The sequence below is a fragment of the Acomys russatus genome, chromosome 5 (genome assembly GCF_903995435.1).
Source record: "Acomys russatus chromosome 5, mAcoRus1.1, whole genome shotgun sequence".
Taxonomy (NCBI): Eukaryota; Metazoa; Chordata; class Mammalia; order Rodentia; family Muridae; genus Acomys; species Acomys russatus.
Window position 1 is genome coordinate 15,667,481 of NC_067141.1, and position 20,242 is coordinate 15,687,722.

Consider the following 20,242-nt stretch of genomic DNA (forward strand, 5'->3'; position numbering starts at 1 on the left):
GGCCATGCTGGTTTTGTTACTGTTGCTCTATAGTACAGCTTGAGACCAGGGATGGAGATTCCTCTGAAAGAGCTTTTATTGTACAGGATTGTTTTAGCTATTCTGGGTGGGGTTTTTTTCCATGTGAGAATTGATCTTTCTGGGTCTGTAAAGAATTGTGTAGGTATTTTTATAGGGATTGCATTGAATATATATATATATATATATTTCCTTTGGTAATATGGACATACTTACTATGTTGTTCCTTCCAATCCATGAGCATAGGAGATCTTTCCATCTTTGATATCTTCTTCAATTTCTTTCTTTAGAGACTTGAAGTTTTTTCATACAAGTCTTTCCCTTGCTTGGTTAGAGTTATAACAGGGTATTTCATATTATTTGCGCCTATTTGAAGGGTGTAGTTTCCCTAATTTCTCTCTCAGCCTGTTTGTTATTTGTGTACAGATGGGCTACTGATTTTTTTTTTTTTTAATTAATCTTGTATCCAGGAGGAGTTCTCTGGTGGAGTAAATGAGTATTCACACACACACACACACACACACACACACACACACACACACACAGACTAATGATTAATGTTAAATTCAAACTGACAGAATCTAGTAACTCTAATATCAGTCAGGACTTGGGCCTCTGGGATCCTGGCAGGGGATGGGGGAGGGGAGGAGCAGTTGATTTATCTTGTTATCTTTACTGCATTAATTGAGGTTGGAAGATGTGTCCGTTGTGGGTAGCACCATCCCCTGGTTGGAATCCTGGACCATAGAGGAAGGGAGCTGGGCAACAGCGTACATTCGTCATTCTGTGATTCCTGGCTGTGGATGTGATGGGACCAGCTGCCTCACGCTCCTGCTGCCCTGACTTCTCCACCACAGTGGCTGGCACCCATGAACTGTGTGGCAGAGGAGGCCTTTCCTCCCTTAACTTGAATGAGATCAGTGGCTGCGAGGGATGGCAGAGGGAAAATGGGTTAGGCGGGTCACAGACAATCCTGGGGCAGTGAGCATGCTTTTTACGGTTCTGTCATAGGGGATGTCTGCCATACACTTGTCAACTACAGGGCACACAACACGAGGGGTGAGTAGGAATGGAAAACATGGTCTCAGGGTAATAGTGGGAGCTCAGAAGATGATGTAGGTTCATGGATTGTTGAAAATGCACCACACTCAGCTAAGGAGGGTACTAGGGGAGGCTGGCCATGCTTGGGAGAGAGGCTTCACATAGTACATTGCAACTCTGTACTTTCTGCCCATTTTTGCTGGGGACCTAAAACTGCCCTAAAAGAAAATAAATAAATAAATAAATAAATAAATAAATAAATACATACATACATACATACATGTGAGAGAGTTAAGGGATGGAGATGAGACAGCCATGGGAGGGTATAATTATGAAAGCCTGAGCAGGGGCTCATGGTGTGCTGCCTGCTTAGGTTTCTTCTGGAAGCTATCCTTGCTACAACATGACAGGAACACAAGTGCAGGAATTGCCTTGGGTCCTGCTAGCCACCCGGTTCCCATTCCGAAGGAAAGCAGTGGGAGTTTCCGGGAGCTCAGCCCCAGACATTACTTCCCTTTCAGAAATGTGATCGTGGTCTCCCTGAGCCTCAGTTTACTTGTGTGAAAAGTATTGGATAATTTATACCCCATAACTCTTGAACATATTCAATAACACGGTTACAAAGGACTAGCGGTGCCTGTAACATAGAGGTTGCCTGAACCAGAAGAGCAGCCGGGAGCAGAGTGGTCAGGTGTTGAGAGGGACCATGAGATCCAGGCAGGATTTGGCAGCTTGACATGGGCCCTGCATCCCTCATTCCCTGAGAGGGAGTGGTGTTTCAGGGGAGGGGGGGTGGGCATCACCCTGCCCCACTGCCTTAGCAACAGCTAGAGGATGAGACTCTAGCTGTCTCTGCTCCTGGAAGCCTTGCAGTGAGGGCTGCACAACCTAGCCAGGGCAGGTCCTCCCAGAAAATTCTCTGTGTTGCTGTCTGCAATCCAAGCCTTCTACCACACTGACCAGCAGGAGGAGGAAAAAAACAAAAAAACCTCAGAACAATTAGGATTTTAGTCAAGAGACTGATGGATGTTTAAGTCTTTATTGATTTGAAAAAGGAATGAGGAAATCTTGGGAAACTGTAGCAAGGGCTCTGCAGACATGAAAACGGGGGTGATGGAGTCTGGGTTTGGGAGCTCCCAGTTACACGTGATCTGGTTAGAGGCCTTGGACTTCATTCTACCTCCATTGTCCATCTGCAAGCACGATCCCACCCCACATTTACGCTTGGGCTGGCTCTGCACTGACACTGGCCTTCCCACACAGTTTTGCTGAGGCAACATTGGATCACCGAGCCTTTGGTTTCTTCTATGCCGTCCTCATACTTACGGTACTAGGATCCCCCTTAGAAGTCACCTCATGTGTCTCTCATTTTTCCAGTTCCCAGTAGAGGTCATACAACAGGAAGCTGCTGACCCTAGTTGGTCTCTGATTTGACAGGAAAGCTTCTCTGCCAAGGTGGAGACCGGACAGCTGAACTGATTTGCTGAAATAAAGCATTCATTACTTCCCTTTCTCATTTAATTGAAGTGGCATTCTTGCCTCTCCTTCATCACTTCTCCCTAGCTTGCCTCTTTTCTCCCAGCATTTCTGAGTTCTGCAGAAATCCTTTGAAGGCACATTTCCAGATCCTGCACTTGACTCATTGTCCTACCGGGGATGGAATCTGTCACTTCTAATTTGTTTGTTTCTTTTCTTTTCTTTCTTTTTCTTTTTATTTTATTTTTATTTTTATTTTCCACTTTGGGCAAAACATTTTAGTAAAGGATGCAGTCTTTCCCCCAAAAGCAACTTGTTTTGATGCCAGGAGTATTTTAAATGCCCTCATATTGAACTGTGCAATCTAATTATGTAAGTTAAAGCGAGTTTGGGGAAGAAATTAAGAAAAACCCTCAGCTTCACAGCTTTGTAACTGGCTTTGCATTTCCCTGGAGGCTTTGCACCGTTCCCCATATTTCTTCCCCTGTAGTGACGAGGCCCCCTCCTCTTGAGTTTTAGCAGCAGCAAGCACTGGGTAAAAGAGACAGTGGAGATGTCCAGCAGCTGTGACAGCACAGTCATTTGGATCCAGTCCTTGCAGCTGAGCTGGCCTGTGGTCCTTTTAGTACTCCATCCATCACCTGCCTGATCCTAGAAAGCAGCCGCCCCCAGAGCCTGAGCTTCCTCTGACGGTGGCCATTTTTGTGCAAGATCACGACCCACACTGGGACAGAAAGGCGGAAGCCTTGGGAAGGTCTCCGGAAGTTTCATGTTGGTGAGAAGCTTAGAACTCAGCAAGCACCTCTTTCAGGCATATCCGCTAAGACGTGCAGAGCATAGACACAATCACAGGCACAACTTCCTTTTAACAAATGCAACTTAAGATTCTGTAGTGTGTCCTATTAGTCAAGGTTCTCTAGAAGAACAGAACCAAAGGAGTGAATATATATATATTACATGGACTTAGTATGGGCTGGGTAAGTCTACACTGGCTATCTTCTACCCACTGGAGAAGTGAGAATCCTGTAGCTACTCAGTCCATGACATCAGATGCCTCAGTGGTCCCAGTCTGGTGCTGAAGGCCTGGAGGATTCCCGGAGAGCCGCTGTTCTTCAGTCTATATTAAGAGCTTTGGAAGCCGGGCTCCCAAGTCAGCAAAGGATGACAACAGCACCGCTTTGCCCTAGGACCACTTTGTAGATGGGCTCCTTCTGGAATGTGCCATCCACTCAGGGGCGGGTCTTCCCCCTCAGTTCACCCTTCCTACAAATGCCTTCACAGACCAGCCCAAAATTGAGTCTCAGTAGATTTCAGAGACAACCAAGGGGGAAACTAGGCTTAACTATCCATCGTAGCATGCATAGAGATGATGGTGTTTGATGACTGTGGGACATGTAGTAATGTCTCTTCTTAATTTCAATTTGGAAATCTTGAACTAGGTAAGCCTTGTAGATTGAGAAGTTCTAAAGGACTGGATGGTACCTCAGCCTGTTGTTCTCATGATCTGCTCAGAGACTTGAGCTGCTTCTTTCGTTGATGTGACATTTCCTTTTTAACTTAATTTTAATTGGCAGTTGTTTTTATATATTCACATGATATAGAGTATTCTGGTGGTATATGTACATCTGGTGGAGTGATTAAATCATCCTTATTAATCTGTCACCTTACATCCTCATGATGCCTTTGTGATGTTGAGCGACTTGGCGCATAGCTAAATGTTTATATGCAGAGGAAGCCATTGATTGACATATATAGAGATACAATTAGATAAGACTTTAACTATACAAATGTGTAAATGTGTCAACTACAGTTAAACTTAGCTGAGGCTCACAGAATAGAATTGAACGTTGTTCTACTAGAAAACAACCAGCACTGACTGCCTCATATAGAAAAGGTCAGAGAGCCTCCTGTGTTGTTTGGTTAGTTGAATTATATTGGTTTGGGGGTTGTCTCTCCCTGCCCCCCCCCACTGGCACAATTTAAAAACAAAATTTTAGGGAAGTGGTTCAGTCAGTACATTCCTTCTTCCACAAGTATGAGAACCTGCATATGGATCCCCAAAACCCATGTAAGGAGAACTGGGTGGTGCCCATGCATGTAATCCTGGCAGTAGAGACAGTATCTCGAAACTCATGGGCCATCTAGCCTGTTATACATGTGAAGTTCCAGTCGATGAGAGTCTCTGTCTTAAATAAAAGGTGGAAAACTCTTGAGCAGAGACACCCTATTTTGTCCTCTGACCTCCCTACACATGCTATGTAAGTACACACACAATGTGCACAGATTTTATTGTAACAGGTTTGAACATGCTACCCTGATTTCCTGGACACATGACTAAGTTGCCAGAGAATAATTTTCTTTCCAGTAGGCTTTTGAAAATAAAACTTGCAGGCTCTCGGCCTGATGACATTTTTTTTTAATCTATTTAGGATGACATGATTTGCCTCTGATTCTCCGTGTATTATTTATCTCTGTGTAGGGTTTTATCTTTCAAAAATTTTAGATTATAAATAAATCCTTCCATAGATTAAAAATGATTGAAAAGAGCTCTGTTAAGTGCAGGCTTACCCTCTTCTTAATCATTTGAACCATTTGGGAGAGTGAGCATTCATGAACACATTTGAACTTTATACGATTAGCTAGGTGTTTAGAAGTTGCCACCTAATATCTGAGGCTCTAAACAGGGCAGAGCTTGATCCATTTGCCTGATGATTGATGGTTTCCCCTTACTGAGCCTCTAGCTCTTCTGCATGAATAGGACACCTGCCTCTTCTGGTACCTTCTTCCCTTCCTCCCTGGAAGCATCTTTCTCATATTCTTACGTGGTTCCTGACCTCCACTGAGCAAGCTGAGGCATGGAGTACTTTGCTTTGGTTGGTGAGATTTCCTAACACTCACCTTGGCTTAAAGTGATTTCTTACTGTACTTGTAAACATATGGTTCCTTGGAACAGAGCCTTTCAGAATACACACACTGACAAGGGATCCACTGAGATGCCTTGGAGGCTCTTGATGTGAAAAAGTCAAGATTCTTTCATTCAAGAAATGAACCAGAGATAAGGCGAGTAATGGATGGAGCTCTGGAGACCAAGAGGAGAGAAGGGAGGCAATGACTAGCTACAGCTGCCAAGCTTCATCAGAAACCTGGGTAACAAAAACCTGGAAATCATTGAGCCCTGGCATAGAAAGTCAGTTTAGAAAGCAGTGGCACCAGAGACCAAGATAAAATACCAAGTATTTGATCCTATGATATGAATCAGTTTGGTCTTGTAGGCCACCTTACTCATTCATTGACATCTACCCACCTATCCTTCTGCCCATTTATCCAGCCGCCCACCCACTCATTTACTACTTAACCACCTATTATCATCCATTCACCTACTTATCTACCCGCCTGCCCATCCATCCATCCACCCTACTGCTCATCCACTCATTTATTCATCCGTACACTCACTATCTATCCATCACCTGCTCATTTACCATTCACTCATCGCACATGCACCTACCCATCCATTCCATTCACCCACCGCCACTCATCCCTACTGTTTACCCATTGTTAGAAAGGGGAGTGTTTCTTTTACTTTTTTCTCTTCGTGTTTTTCCCTTTTCTCCAGCAGTGTGGAGGAGAGACAGAATCACCAGTGTATAAAGACAAGCCCATCTATCTACCCACCTATCTGCCTTCCATATGGCCATCTCCTCTCAAAACCAATTGAGATCTTGCTGTGTTGGGCACACTGGGAGGAAAGCCTTTATTCTATCTAGGGTAATAAGGCATCATGAATCTGTCCAGTCAGATGACTTGGGATCCCTTTCACAGGCCTGTATGACCAAAGCAGCTGCTGTGCAAAAGCTTCTAATACAATTTTCTGCTTTTATGCACCCTTATTTGAGATTCATTAAAAGTAACACAGGATTATAGTGCCTAATAGGTCATCCTACCCAAAATAGCCACTGCTTATGTTTTCTTTTGCCTAGTTAGCCAATTGATTCACTTCAGGAAGACTGGGGACATGGCATCTTTTTCAACCCATTGCTGTGAACTATGGGAATTTTATTTACACATGGCCATGACAGGTCTGTGCAAGTCACCGTGCCCCGAAGCACTGAGCCCCGTGTTCCATTTGATCTTGTTTACAGCATTGATTGTAGTGTTTATTTGATCATCCCCCCCCCCAGTTTCCTTCATGCAACTTGCATTCTGTGTTATTTAGAGTTTTGTCCTGCATTTTTAAAAAATTTATAGGGATTCTAAATTATAGAATCTATCTCTCAGCACTGCTCTTTCTCAGCTGACAGTTCATTAAAAAAAGTTTTTGTTCAGCCTTCATATTGTTTCAGCCTGACATGGCTTCTTTTTTTCTTGAAAAGGAGGGGAGGGGTATTTTGAGAAATATCTTTATTTAACTAGCTGAAAATGTTCCAGAGTTTAATTAGAAGTAGCATATTGCAACTGTTTGGGTGTTATCTAGAGGGAAAATAATTACCCTGTAATAATAATCCATGTTGTGCTAAACCCACATTATTGTCATCAAGGGCTGGGGACAGCAACTTGTAGCTCTTAAGGGCAATAGGGTACTCTAGGGAATGTCCACAAAAGCTGAAGGAAAAAAAAATAGAAAGGGAAAGTTATTGTAGCTATATAAGCTTGGAGTTCTTGGACTTGATGCAAGTCAATTCTTGTGAAAACAGGAAATTGTGTTCCATTGAGGCTTGAGGCAGGCGTGTTGTTTTCTGTTTCTGCAGCATGTAGCACCAAAGGCCAAGAGTTGAATATATAAGGAGATCATCTTCTTTTGGCCAGTGCTGTATTGATGAGGGATGAGCCTGCCATGACAGGCACCTCCCCTAGACTAGAGGCTAGCCAGTGTTGCCATGCTTCTTGCTACATACACACACACACACACACACACACACACACACACACACACGGCATGTCCTTCGCTCTGTGCCCCAGGTAGTAATGTCAGGACTCCCAAACACCCTGCATTCAGCTTCAAAGAAATAACGAAGTCAATTACAGAGTTCAGCACCAAGAGCTATATCTCAAGTGTAACTAGGTGTCCTAGATTTGCAGAATCTGGCCAATGGATGCTGCTGCCCAGTCTTGGTTAATGGACAAGACAGTGATCCCCATGGTCCTCCATTAAAAGACACTTAAAAAAAACACCCATTCTTCCAATCTGGTTATGTCTCCCTGTGTCTCCAGGGAAGAATACAGATAACTATCTGTTTTTCCAGTGACTGAGGTAGCAAACTCCACCATGGGCCATGCGGCACACCTGTGTGCGTCCCACACCCTGCTGCTGGGCTTTCTGATGAAACGATGCCTGCGGCTCCTGATTCACAGAGCTGCGTTCAAGAGTGAGAAAGTGCAATGACAGGAAGTGCTGTGCAAAAGGCTCTGCCAGAGGCCCCTTAAAGACCCTGGTAGAGAGTCCTTTTCTTCTTCCCCTCATCCCTTAAGATCACTAGCCTTTGGTGACTCTGGGGTGATAGGATCTAGGGAGCTTCAGTAAGCATGCTAACTTAAAGAGACAGTGCTGTCAGAGAGCAGGGATTTCAAGTAACCCAGATTTCCCTCACATTGTAGCTGCTTCCTGCTGTCTAAATGAGGAGAGGTAATTAAGTTTATTATCTGTGACCTGATGCTAATTCCTCTTGCATCCTTGCTTTGTGCGAAGGGAGAATGCCATTTACAAAGAAGCCGCTGGACTATGCTTTACTGTTGTCAACGCTTTTAAGGGTTATAAAACAAGTCTACTGAACGAACAAGCTGAGGAAAGACTGTCCTCCAGAGTCCTCCCTGACAGCCCAAATTGCACTCTTCATCATAGAAAAGTAGAAGTCAAGGTGTTGAGAAATGTGCTGAAAATTGTACGTTGTCAGGGCTGGGGAGATGGCTCAGTGAATTCCAGCCCTCACTGTACAAGTATTTACACTTGAGTTCAAATCCCCTTTCCCCATGTAAAAACCTAGGCATGGCCACGTGTACCTGTTATTCCTAGACTAGGTGGCCAGAGGCTACAGGAGGACTACTGGGGTTGGCTGGCCACCATCCTAGCTCCAGGTTGAAGGGTCTAAGGTAGAGAGTGATAGAGCAAGACATCTGATGTCCTCATCTGGCCTCCCTGTGCCCAGCACCACACACTCCAATTTTACATACCAGTGAATCAAAGGATCACAATGCCTCTCAAATCCTTGCCAGGTCACTGTCTTATCTTCTAAAGCCGGTTTAATTTTCTTTTATTAAGTAAACAGTGATTGGATAAAGAGCAGATGGCACTGATAACAGCGGTACCTCCAAGTACATTAACATTGTACCAAACCACGCTAAGACTGAGAGCTTGCACACCACAAGTGCTTTCAAACCCAACTGAAGGATTTGGTTATGAAGCCGTAAGACATTATAACTTCAGGAATTTATTTACATCTTCCCTTCCCTTTTTGAAAAGCAGGGTATTTTCATGATACATTTTAAGAGTTACTTTTAGAGGCTGTTATTTTGGTCTGTTTCTTTCATTCTGCATGTGCTAATTTTCTTGATTAATTTGGAAAAGATCTGCATATAACGCTAGGAATTTTTCACTGGCAGAACCTCCCAGCTTCTCACAGGACTGAAGAGACTTCGAATTCTTGACAGTCTGGAATCCTACCTAATTGAAATGCCAAACCTACAAAGGTGCCAAAGCCGAGGTGTGTAATTATGCCATTTTCTCTTGATTTTTCAGAGTCTTCCTGCGAGCCATTAATCAGTATGCAGATATGCTGAACAAGAAATTCCTGGATCAAGCCAACTTTGAGCTGCAGGTAAAAGGAGCCGGAGACAGCACCTTTGTGGAAGAATCATGTTAAAGCTAACGGCTACTCTGGCGTCAGTCATTTATAGCTCTAATCCTCAGATGCTTATTGGCCTCTCCTCATAGGTGTGGAGATGGAACCCGAGAAGTGAAAAGCGTGCTTCCAGTGTACTCGCTCCACTTAGCGAGTTAGGATACAGAGCTGTTTCTGAAAGAAAGTACTGAGTCGGAGTGGCAAGGAGGGACTCTTCTGGCAGGAATAAGCAGGCAGGCCACCGAGTGCCACTATGCCTGGCTGCCAGTCTCGGATCGTCCTAAGACGGGATGAAGGGCTCAGTGGAGGGGAGTCGGGTGTGCTTCGTTGAGCTAATTGCTTCTGAAACTCTCCCCTTTGGACTCTTTACTGGCTTTCTGCTGTCTGTAGTGGCCACAGTGGACCCTCCTGTCTCATAAATACCTCTTCTGTATATGCCCTACCTAAGTATGAGTGGAGGGGTCCTGGGGTAGGACCCCTGGGTCCTTGGGCATACTAGCTAGGCCCTCTACCAGCTGAGCCACATCTCCAGCCCTAGCAATGTTACTTTAAAAATCATTTTTTTTTTCTTTTTTAACTTTTTGTTGTTTTCTCTGCCTGATGCCCATGTTTTCATGCGTCGTAAACAAAGACTCATGTGTGGTGAATGAGTCGTTAGGGATGTTTCCTTTGCTCTTTGCAGCTCTCCCTCCCTCTCTGCCAGGCTAACTAACCTGACACCAGGCACACCTATGTGGGCCGATGCACGATTGCATCTTGCTTTGTATGTGGAGTGTTTTGCAGTCCTGTCACACTCCGTAGCATGAATGTGCCTGCACTCTCTCAGCTGCCCCTGCAAGATGGCCCAGATGCTTCTGCTCCTTGCTGTCCTGAGCCAAGCTTCCATGAGCTTCCACGGATGTCACAGCATGCACCCCTGAGAAAGGGCTGAGTGCAGGCAAAACAGGATGAGCATTTAAGCTTAATGGACAGTGTCACAGTGCCCTCCCAAAAATGTTCTGTCAGTACCACCCTCGCTAGCCACATATACGTATATGTGTGTGTGTGTGTTTATAAACCTCTTATTAACTTCTTTGAAGGTTTCTATGTACTGCATCCTCGTCACGCTCCCTCGCCAACCCCATCTTCTTGCTCCCTCTCACCCCGTCAACCTCTCTTCCACATGACAAATGCCTGTCTTGATTTTTGTCCTTGTGTTTTGTCTTATGACCCACTGAGCTATCCAGAACCTCCTCGCTAGCCTCTTTTGAACAAAGCAACTTTGTACAGGCTTTCTTTAGAACTCAGATTCTTGTTTTTATGAACCTTCTTCTGATCACTGCATTTTTAAGACTAGGTGGGCTGAGAGCCTTTACCAGCGGTGGGGATTTTTGCTATGAACCATTTCTTCTGCTATCAGTGTTTTTGATAAGTTTGGCCTCTTAAAATATCCTATTCATCACTTTAAGTTTTATTATATAAAAATATTTAACTTTTCTGTAGTCAAACTTGACATTTCTCTTGTGATTATATGGTCTTGGGTTTTACATAGCAATTCCCTAATTGCTTTAGTGTTGTAGATTAAATTATCTGCAATGAAGTTAATATCGGCAATTACCTACAGAGTTCTGCTTAATGATTCATTTTTTTACTTGTCAGTTATTTAATCCACCTAAGACTTCTATAGCTACTGTGAGGACCAGGGTCTATCTTTACACTCCCCACTTTGAGGACATGATTGGGCTCCTCGGTCTCCCATGACTTGAGACGCTGCCTGCTGCAGACCAGATTGCAAACCTACACGCACATGGATATTGTTGTCTGTGTTGTTACCGCAGTGACTCTCTGGCTTCAGCTCTATAGACAGTTAAGTTTCTGTTAAGAATTGCCCTGGCTCTTTTTGTGCATTTTTTTTTTCTTGTGCATGTAGTTTAAAATCATCCAGTTGAGTGTCTTTTCTGAAACTCATGTTGCATGGATGTGAACTGAACTGCTGGACTGGTAAACTTGGAAGTGTTACAGCATTTGAGGGAGTCATCTGCAGTCGGTCTTTCTCCCATCCCGTGCAGGTCATCTTGTTCTAGCTTTCCTTAGACTTGGGCCCTCCATGTGACTTGCTGGCTGGATTCCTGTCTGTCCTGGGTGTGGCTGCTGGGAAGGCTCTTCCCCCCCCCCCCCACCGAAGCCGTCCTCACTGCACTCAGCTACCCATGATGCATGATAGCTGGCCCCTGGCTTCTTACCCTGAAACGGAACACCTGGAAGGTTCTGTGCACTCCGGGCTTCAGAGCTGGGCCCATGCAAGAGTGCTGGGTGTGGCCCCAACCACAGCTGCTTCTCACTGCACAGTAGTCCTGGGCCGATAAATGAATAGAAGGAATGAGGAATCGGTGATGTGATCACTGGGGAAGTGGTCAGGCTGGTGTGGTGGTGCACACCTATAACCCCACTTTACCTGAAATTCAAGGATCTCAAATTTTAGGCTTGTCTGAGCTACAAAGCCATACGCTGTCACATGAAAACAAAGCACATCAAAAGGAGCATTTTCTCTCACAGTGGTACAAATCGGTTGTGCCACCTCGGGAAGATGAGGCAGAAAAACTTTGAGTTCTGGTCCAACCTTGGCTGCATAGTGAGTTCAAAGTTAGCACAGTAACTCAGCACAATCCTTTTTAAAAATTTAAAAGGGCTTGGATCTTACTCAGCAGTAGCATGCTTTCCTATCATGCATAAGCCCTGGATTCAATCACAAAAGGAAAGGAGGGGGGGTTGCAGGAGGAAAGGGTCGGATTGGATTTGTGGTTGTCACACCTACCTGAAATCCCTACACTTTGGAGGTGGAGGCAGAAGTATTAGGGATCGCAATCATCCTTAGCTACATAACCAGTCAAGATCATCCTGGTCTATAAGAGACCTTGTGTCAGAAAAGGAAAAAAACAAAACAAAACAACCAAAAAAAACCAGGTAACAGGTGGATATTGGTACAGGCTCCGGTCTACCCTGACCCACCCACTTTCCCTCCCTCCCACCCCATTTTTCCTGTTGGCCATGGTTCTGTGATCCTCAGACATACCTAGCACTGCCAGTGATTGCTGTAAGAGCAAGAAGGGCAGAAGACAGAAGTGCTCCTTTCAAAAGTAAAGGAAAAGGAGCAACTTGTGGCTTTGGTGGGGGGGGCACCCCTTTTTACTGCAGAAGAGGCCAAAGGAGAATGGTCTCTGTGGGCAGTGATAGCAAAGCACTCTGAGGTTAGGGACATCTGCTCAGCTTCGATCCTGCCGCAGCTATGAGCATCCTGAGATAGGCCAGTGCATCCGTGGTTAGTTCTGTGGTGCTCAGAACCCTGTAGGCAATGCCATCCCCTAAAGAGAGCCAGATAAAAGGGGCCACACGCACACTCTTAAACCCTGGCGATGCTCTTGAACTCCCACCTTTCACAGGTCATCAAACTCAGAGTTAGCAATGCAAACCATCTTATTTTTATGTGCCACTTCGTAGCTCTCATGTTTAAATATTATCCCTGGTTTGTAAATAAGGAAGGAAAAAAAAAAAAAAACCAGCATCTGTGATGTCTTCCAAAGATCATCCTTCAAATCACATAGAGTCCATAAATCCTTGAGATGAAGGTTTGGTCTTTTTACATGTTTTCCCTAATTGCACGGTATATGCATAATTTGGTATACGTCTCCTGTCTTGGTTTTCAGCTGTGGAACAACTATTTCCACCTGGCTGTGGCTTTCCTCACTCAAGAGTCCCTGCAACTGGAGAATTTTTCAAGTGCTAAGAGAGCCAAGATCCTTAACAAGTAAGTCCTTCACTCCCCACCCCACCCCCAGCTCTGCCACCCCAGGCAGGAGCCTCCTGCTTATTACCCTAATTTCCATGCCTGATCTAACCCAACTGGGTACAAATTGAGATGTAATCATGGTGTAATGAAAGGGTGGTTTCAAATCACAAATCTGGCGTCGCCTTTGTAACCCATGAATCAAGATCCTAAAATTGCAGGATTCGTCCTCGCAGGTTCAAAGTCAGTGTGATTGGAGCCGGGTAGTGCTAAACAGCATTTGAGTTTCTGGAAATAATGACTTTTGCTGAGCACTTGGCTGATGTCATTGCGCCTGTGATTTGCCTTGTTGCTTAGTTTTCAGTGCTGCTTTTACAAAAAAAAAAAGGGGGGGGTGGTTCTGATGAAAGGCATCAGCTGTTGGGACTGGCCAGCCTGGAGAAGCAGAGTCATCCACGGCCCCCTGTATTCCTCTGGGTATGATGCTTGAGTGGCCTGGGTTAGCCTGTGCATCACTGAAGAAGCTCCATGAAGACCAAGATTCTTACACAGCTCAGTAATGCCAGAAGGCATCCTGAATGATCCTGTTCCCACAGCAAGAAAGAAGATCCTGGCCTGAGGAGATGGCTCAGTGGGTCAAATGCTTGCTGCTCAAGCATATGTATCTCAGTTCAGATCCACAGGGCGTAGGTAAAGCCAGACATGGGAGTGTACCACTGTAATTCCAGAGCTCGTATGGTGTGGGGAGCGAGAGAGACAGAGGGGGGGGGGCAGACAGACAGACAAAGAGACAGAGAGAGAAAGACAGAGGGAGAGAGGCAGAGAGACAGAGAGACAGAAGGAGAGAGGCAGAGAGACACAAAGAGAGAGACAGAAGGAGAGACAGACAGTACAGTCCCTAGATGTTTTCAGGCTTACAAAGCAGCAAACAGGAAACCTTTTCTCGAAGCACATGGAAGCATGGAAGGAGCGGTCCAATACTTCTGTTCTCCCCCCCCCCTCTCTCTCTCTCTCACACACACACACACACACACACACAAAGAAAGAAATGGTTACTTGGTGCCCTGCGTTCTTAGCTCCTCTCCTTCTGCCTCAGCTCCACTGTCACCCTGCTCCAAGTGCCCCTTAAATAGGGACTCCTCAGAAGATTCTGAAACAGTGCCCATATTGCTGGGTCATCAAAAGTTATAATGCGCCTGCAGTATTCTGACCGTGTCAAAGCTTTGCCGAGTCCCTATGAGCTGCAGAGGTTAGAGGTCGGAGGATGCAGAGGGAGCCTTGGAGTGTGGCAGCTGCTCTGCCTCTTATGGTCCAGTGGTTTCTGTCTCCCATACTGGGAAATGGAAGTGTAAGACATGCTCCTGCATATGATGCTGAGCTTAGTTCAGGTGCCAGCAGCCTTCTAAGCACTATGTGTGCTTATGTATGTGTGCATATGTTTATTTGTGTGTGTGTGTGTGTGTGTGTTTCACATGTAATCATTAAAGAGCAGGACTCTTCATTCAGTGAGTCCTCACACCATGCATGTTTTCCATATGAGCAAGATAATGAAAGCACAGAGGGTTTGGCATGGGCCACCATGTCTAGTTCCTGCTGGCTGATTCTAGCCCAGGCAGCTCTGCCCAAGATGAACTTACGTGGAATGGCTTTCAGAGAGAGCCTGTCTGTACCTCCTCTTACACCACCTGACCAGATCCTCTTTAGCTCCCTTAGGTGGTTGACCCCAAGAGCCATGAATGTAGACAGTGACTATTATTCAGAAGTGACAGATGGACCTGCCAAACCAAGCACAGTGAGGGCAGATTCCCACCCATCTGGGACTGCTGGCACATTGCCCCTCTTTGGAACCTTCTCCGGCCTTAATTGTTCACCATGACCCCCAGTGCCCAAGGACAGACTTTTGCCGACTATGCCTGCTGGAGACTGATGCTACAAAGTTTCCAGTTTGTTCCATTCACAGGGCTTGTGAGAGGGAAGGAATGCCTACTTGTGTTGTTGCTTCCCGTGTGATAGAAACCATTAATTATTTTAGAAGCAGAGTACCTACCCTTAGCAGTTCTCCCTGTGGCTCACCGAGGCCACCTCAGCTTCTTGAAGCACGGGGTGCTAGCGTTTGTCCCATTCGTTCAGCAGTTCATGAGGGTGGGCCGTACATGCTGAAATGAGACTGACATCCAGCACTAACACTGGCTGACTTTAGGACCCATTTAGTATGTAGCGCCCATACTTCCTGTTCTTAGAGATAGATGCCTAAAGGAGAAGACATGCCTTTAAATTAGATGTAGCTTCTGGGGGCTTTGATGCTGAGTACTGTGGAGAGTGGTAGCTCTGTGTTAGGCCTCCCGTCTTGCTGCTATGTCAGTAATCCAAGCTAGAGCAGCATCAGCGATTGCTTTAATCATGCAGGACTCTGCTCTCAAGAAAGTCTTTGCTTCCCTTCTTCTTCTACAGATTCAAAGGCTACAGAGCCAGGGAAAATTAAACACAGCCATCTGATGTCTCCTTTTCCTGAGCCCGCGGGGACCCTGCATCAGGCTCGCTGTCTCTCCTAGGCACAATAAGAAGGGACTCTGGAACTGGGCTTCTGTGTATCCTCAAGGATTTCTCAGGGGGAAAGCCTGACCATATTGAAGGTTGTCTCCGTAAACTCGTAGGATGTTTAGGTATCACTAGGCCAAAGACTGCATGTGGCAGTGACTGGCCATCGAGGGCACAATGTGCTCCTTTCTGAGATAAATCCAGGGTGACTAGAAGATGTCAGCTTCATGCAGGTTGTCACCAGAACTCATGGTAGTTGTGCCTCCTTTAGACCTTAGACACTTCATAGTACATTTACAAACATTATTCTTAAATAGCAAACGGCTTAAGAGATATCTCAGGGTGTCCTTCCCAAACCCTGTAATTGACTGGGTTCATGGAGTCCCTAGATATGTTCCCTTTAGCATATCTAATGGAACAGGATTAGGCCTCTTCTGTGCTCAGGCAAGTATGGTCCTGATGAGGCGGGAGGAGGGGAGGTAGATGCCAAGGTGAAGTCGGTCATTGTCTAGTGGAAACCTGAGCTAAAAAGCAGGATAAAGAATCAGGAGAACATAAGGCTGCCGCCAGAGCCTTGAAAGCTGGAGGCCAGCCTGCAGGGCGCAGTCTAAGGAGCGGAAATTACCAGGTAGTGTGGACTGCAGACAAGAGGAAGATGGCAGCTGAGATGTTTGATGTTACCTGTTTGACTGACGTTGCACGCCAAAGGTCATAGCCTGATCTTCTAGCAAAGAGATGCTCTGACTTGGAAGTATACGGGGAGTGGCAGGGAGGACAGAGCCTGCAGGGAACTGATAGGAAGTTAGCCCCAGTGGTCTGAAGTAGAAGTGGTCTTATGCACTTGGGGCACAGTGAATAAGTTTAACTACATCTAGGGAAAAGCCTTGGGTCTGAGATAGATTCAAGTCCTCCTACTAATACCCTCAGGACTTTCCACATGCAGCCTGTCGGCATCTGTAGGGCACATCTGAGTGAACATACTCTGTCTTCTCTTTCCCTGCCCAGTCTGCTTCACCATGGCTTAGAAAAGTACAAATTTCTGGAATTTGAAGACCTACTTGTTCATGCCTCAAGTACTTGGGTCTGTCTGTCTGTCTGTCTCTCTCTCTCTCTCTCTCCCTCTCTCTCTCTCTCTCTCACACACACACACACACACACACACACACACACACGGAAAACAAGCTGCATCACACCAAGAACTGAGTATATCAAACCCCTCCCAAAATAAAAGGAAGATTTGCTTGTAAAGCCCAAAGTAATGAACCTCAAGGACTCAAAGTCCTTAATAAGAAAATGCTGCCATTCCACCTCAACACATTGCTAGTCACTCCCAGGAACAGGCATCAGGACTATGCAGCTTTGGACAATCATCCACTCTCCCCAGGCTTTTTCCATTGTTGGGGTTCAGGAAATATAAATAAAATACAAACGAGTTACCTTTAGAGTTTATAGCCATTAGAACAACATTAATGCCACATGACCACAAGGGAGCACCATGTCCAGGACCTAACTTTGTTCTGAGAGAGAAAGGAATCGTGAATTGCTTTTGTTTGGCTTTGGTTTGTTTTTTGAGACAGGATCTCTCTACATAGCCTTGGATATCCCAGGACTCATTCTGTACATACACCAGGCTAGCCCCAAAGGCACAGTGATCCTGCCTGCATCTGCCTCCCAGAGTGCTGGGATTAAAGGCATCCTCCAAAGAGAGTCCCTCTTTCGATGGTATCACAGCAGGGAGAGAGGGATGATGAATGAACAAGTCCAACTCTTTTACTTACCCATTTTCCCCCTGTGAAATCTGTAACCTCCTAAAAGGACATGGGTTGCAGCTCAACCAAAACATCACACAAACAAAAATGCCGCCATTCCATCAGGCACTGGCTTCTGAGATGCCAAACTATAGATTGGACGTTGAAGGAAGCTAAGAAGAAATAAATGTGAGGTAACGAGTCTCGTTTTTTACAATGCAGCCTAATCAAAAAGTAGGATTCTCTATTGCAGAATGGGATCAATTCAATCCTCATGCTAATTGTTTTTTTTCCCAAAAGATTCAAATTGTTCTGAGTAAATTCACTTTAAGGATTAGAAGGGCACCTAGAGAAACAAACTTCATAAGCAGTAGCACTGTGCCACCTTCGTGTTGGCAAAGCTAATTAGATACGTTGGTGAGGCATTGCCCTGGGGAGCATAATAAAGCCTAATACAGGCAGAACGCTCTCATCAGCCCTGTGTCTAACGGGGCTCATTCCCAATGGGCTCATCCCCCTCTAGCTATTGTGTTTTGTTTGTTTGTTGTTGTTTTGTTTTGTTTTTCATTGAGGCAGAAATACCTCACCCTACCTACGAGCCTGTTTCTTGGTTCTCTCTTGTCCTAACTGTCTGCCCTTCGGCACTCTGGCCACAGAACCCCTGACCAAGTCTGAAGGCACTAAATTGGGGTGCTGTATTCAGTGCTCTTGACTGCTGTCCCCAAGTCCTTCCACACTGTTTGTTCTTCACCCCTGTCCTGGTCATGAGCACAGACTTTGGGAGCTTTGTAAAGAGGATGCCCTTGGCCCATCGTCTTGAAGGTAGAACTCGAGGCCCTGAGGTCAGTGCTTCCCTCAGCTGCTGAGAAGCTTGTGATGCATAACAGCATGGTAGTGAAGCCTGGGAGGAAAGCAAGAAGTACAGAATAGGGGTGTTCATGAGAGAGACACGGGGGTGGGGGGGGGGGAGACTGGCTTTATCAGTACATACTCTCCCATGACTAAAGTAGTTCTGGAGACCTACCTCTGTCTGGAGTCCTGACTCACTCACTCCCTCAAGACTTCACTCCCTCTTGAGAGAACCAGTCCAGGTCTCCTGAAAGGCACGCATGCATTCCTGAGGGTAGTATTCTCATGGCAGAACCATGTCTACCAGGTCTCTTAAAGTCTGCCATCTCTCTGTCCTATTACCTTGGAGACCAAAGGTGCAGTTCATGGACCTTTGAGGACAAGAGTGTCCAAATCACAGCATCCCGTCTCCCTCTCTAGAGCTCCATTCTACGTTTGCTTCTGCCACTTCAGCCTGTTTCCTTGTCTGGTTAGGCTCCCACACCCACACATCACGTGCCACAGCCCCTCCAATCTTGGTCTTAGTATTCACATTTTATTCTCTCCTTCGGAAAGTGTTTTTCCGATTCTAGGTCCTCATCGTTTCGTGGGACAGAATGAATTAGTCTAACGATCCTGGCCACCATGAGCAGGAGGATGCCATGGTTAAGACATGGCCCGTAAGTACAGCATCTCGTCACTGGAGTGTTGGCTGGGACAGAGTGGGCACCACTTTGCCCTCACCATTCAGAAGAGCCCCCCCAAGGCAAGCCCCATGAGTTGTTTCCCTACACTGTGAAAGAAAGAGGGGGCCAGCTAGTTGCCCAGCTCTGCTTAGATTCGGGTCCTGATTGCCTTTACCCTTTATGAGGGCCGAATATGGTGGATGTGATTTCCTCGTCCTGGGTTAAAGATGCGGGAATCCAAGTACTGGCATTCAGCCTGCTTGTAGGATCGTAGGACTTCCTAGACTAGGCAAAGACTCCCCTCTCAAGCCAACTTTCCAATGCTCACTTGGTGGATGGACACACAAGAATGAGGTCGCTCCAGTTCTGTGTCCTTATCACTTGGCAGAGCTAGGCTCGCCTGTTCAGCACCGTGAGTCCTGGGATCCTCGCTGGAAGAGTGACGCAGCATTGTAGCAATGATAGGCGGTGGAAGCGTTTTGGAAGAAGATGCAATAAATAGCCAGGCCCGAGAGTGTGTGCAGCTCAGGGAACAATGTGGCCTCATGATCTGAGGACTTGGAGTCTCTTCTCTCTTTACCCTGTAGCCTAGGCCAAGTCATCGAGCTTTCCTGCCTCCAGGCTTGGGCCAGCTCCCTGATTCTGCTCTGTGCGAGAGCCACTCAAGTGTGATCTCCAGAGTTGCCCCCAGCTCTGAGGTTTGTCTCCAGGAGATGAGTTCCAGCCAGACACTCTAAATTATCATCATTTCTCTCTTTCAAGGGAAGAAGGTAGAAGTGCTTCCCCCTACCCATCCCCACCCCCCCCCCACCCCCCCCCCCCGCAAGCCCTCTTGAGGTCTGGTGACAGCAGCTACTCCACTTGGGAATTAGTAGGAAACTTGTACAGATTCATCAGATCTGCCTCCCTATTAAATGCAAAGGAAAGATCAAGCCTGCTGCCAGAGAACCCCAATCCTGGCCTCCACCGTGCGGCACCCTCCTTCTTTGTCTGGGTTTCCAGGCATTTTGTCTTATTTGACCGTTAAGCAGTACTTTCAGCTCCCTGTGCTTGCTGTAGGCCTGGACCTCATGAGAACTGCCCCCCTCTGGTGGTTGCCAATCCCCTGATTCTGAAACACCACCCTGCCAAATCATCACCCGAATCAGGAAAGCAGAAAAGAGAGTGGAAAGCCCATGGCCCTCTCCCTTCTTCAGCGAAGGGGAGGCCATGTGCTAGCCAGCAATGACAGCAGTCCTCATTTCTACAACAGCTGGAGAGAGGCAGGTCACCTCCCGGAATGACAAATGTTTAGTTGTTGTGCTGCCTGCA

The 20,242-nt window shown here is 46.1% G+C and overlaps 1 protein-coding gene across 1 annotated transcript in view; it reads left to right on the forward strand.

The window, feature by feature from the left end:
* Dock1 (dedicator of cytokinesis 1) overlaps nucleotides 1-20,242 on the forward strand; it is a 508,411-nt gene that overhangs the window by 403,073 nt on the left and 85,096 nt on the right. Inside the window, exons 30-31 of the mRNA XM_051145486.1 lie at nucleotides 9,266-9,344; nucleotides 13,052-13,152. Of these exons, the coding sequence (XP_051001443.1) occupies nucleotides 9,266-9,344; nucleotides 13,052-13,152 (180 nt within the window). The remainder of the gene's footprint in view (nucleotides 1-9,265; nucleotides 9,345-13,051; nucleotides 13,153-20,242) is intronic.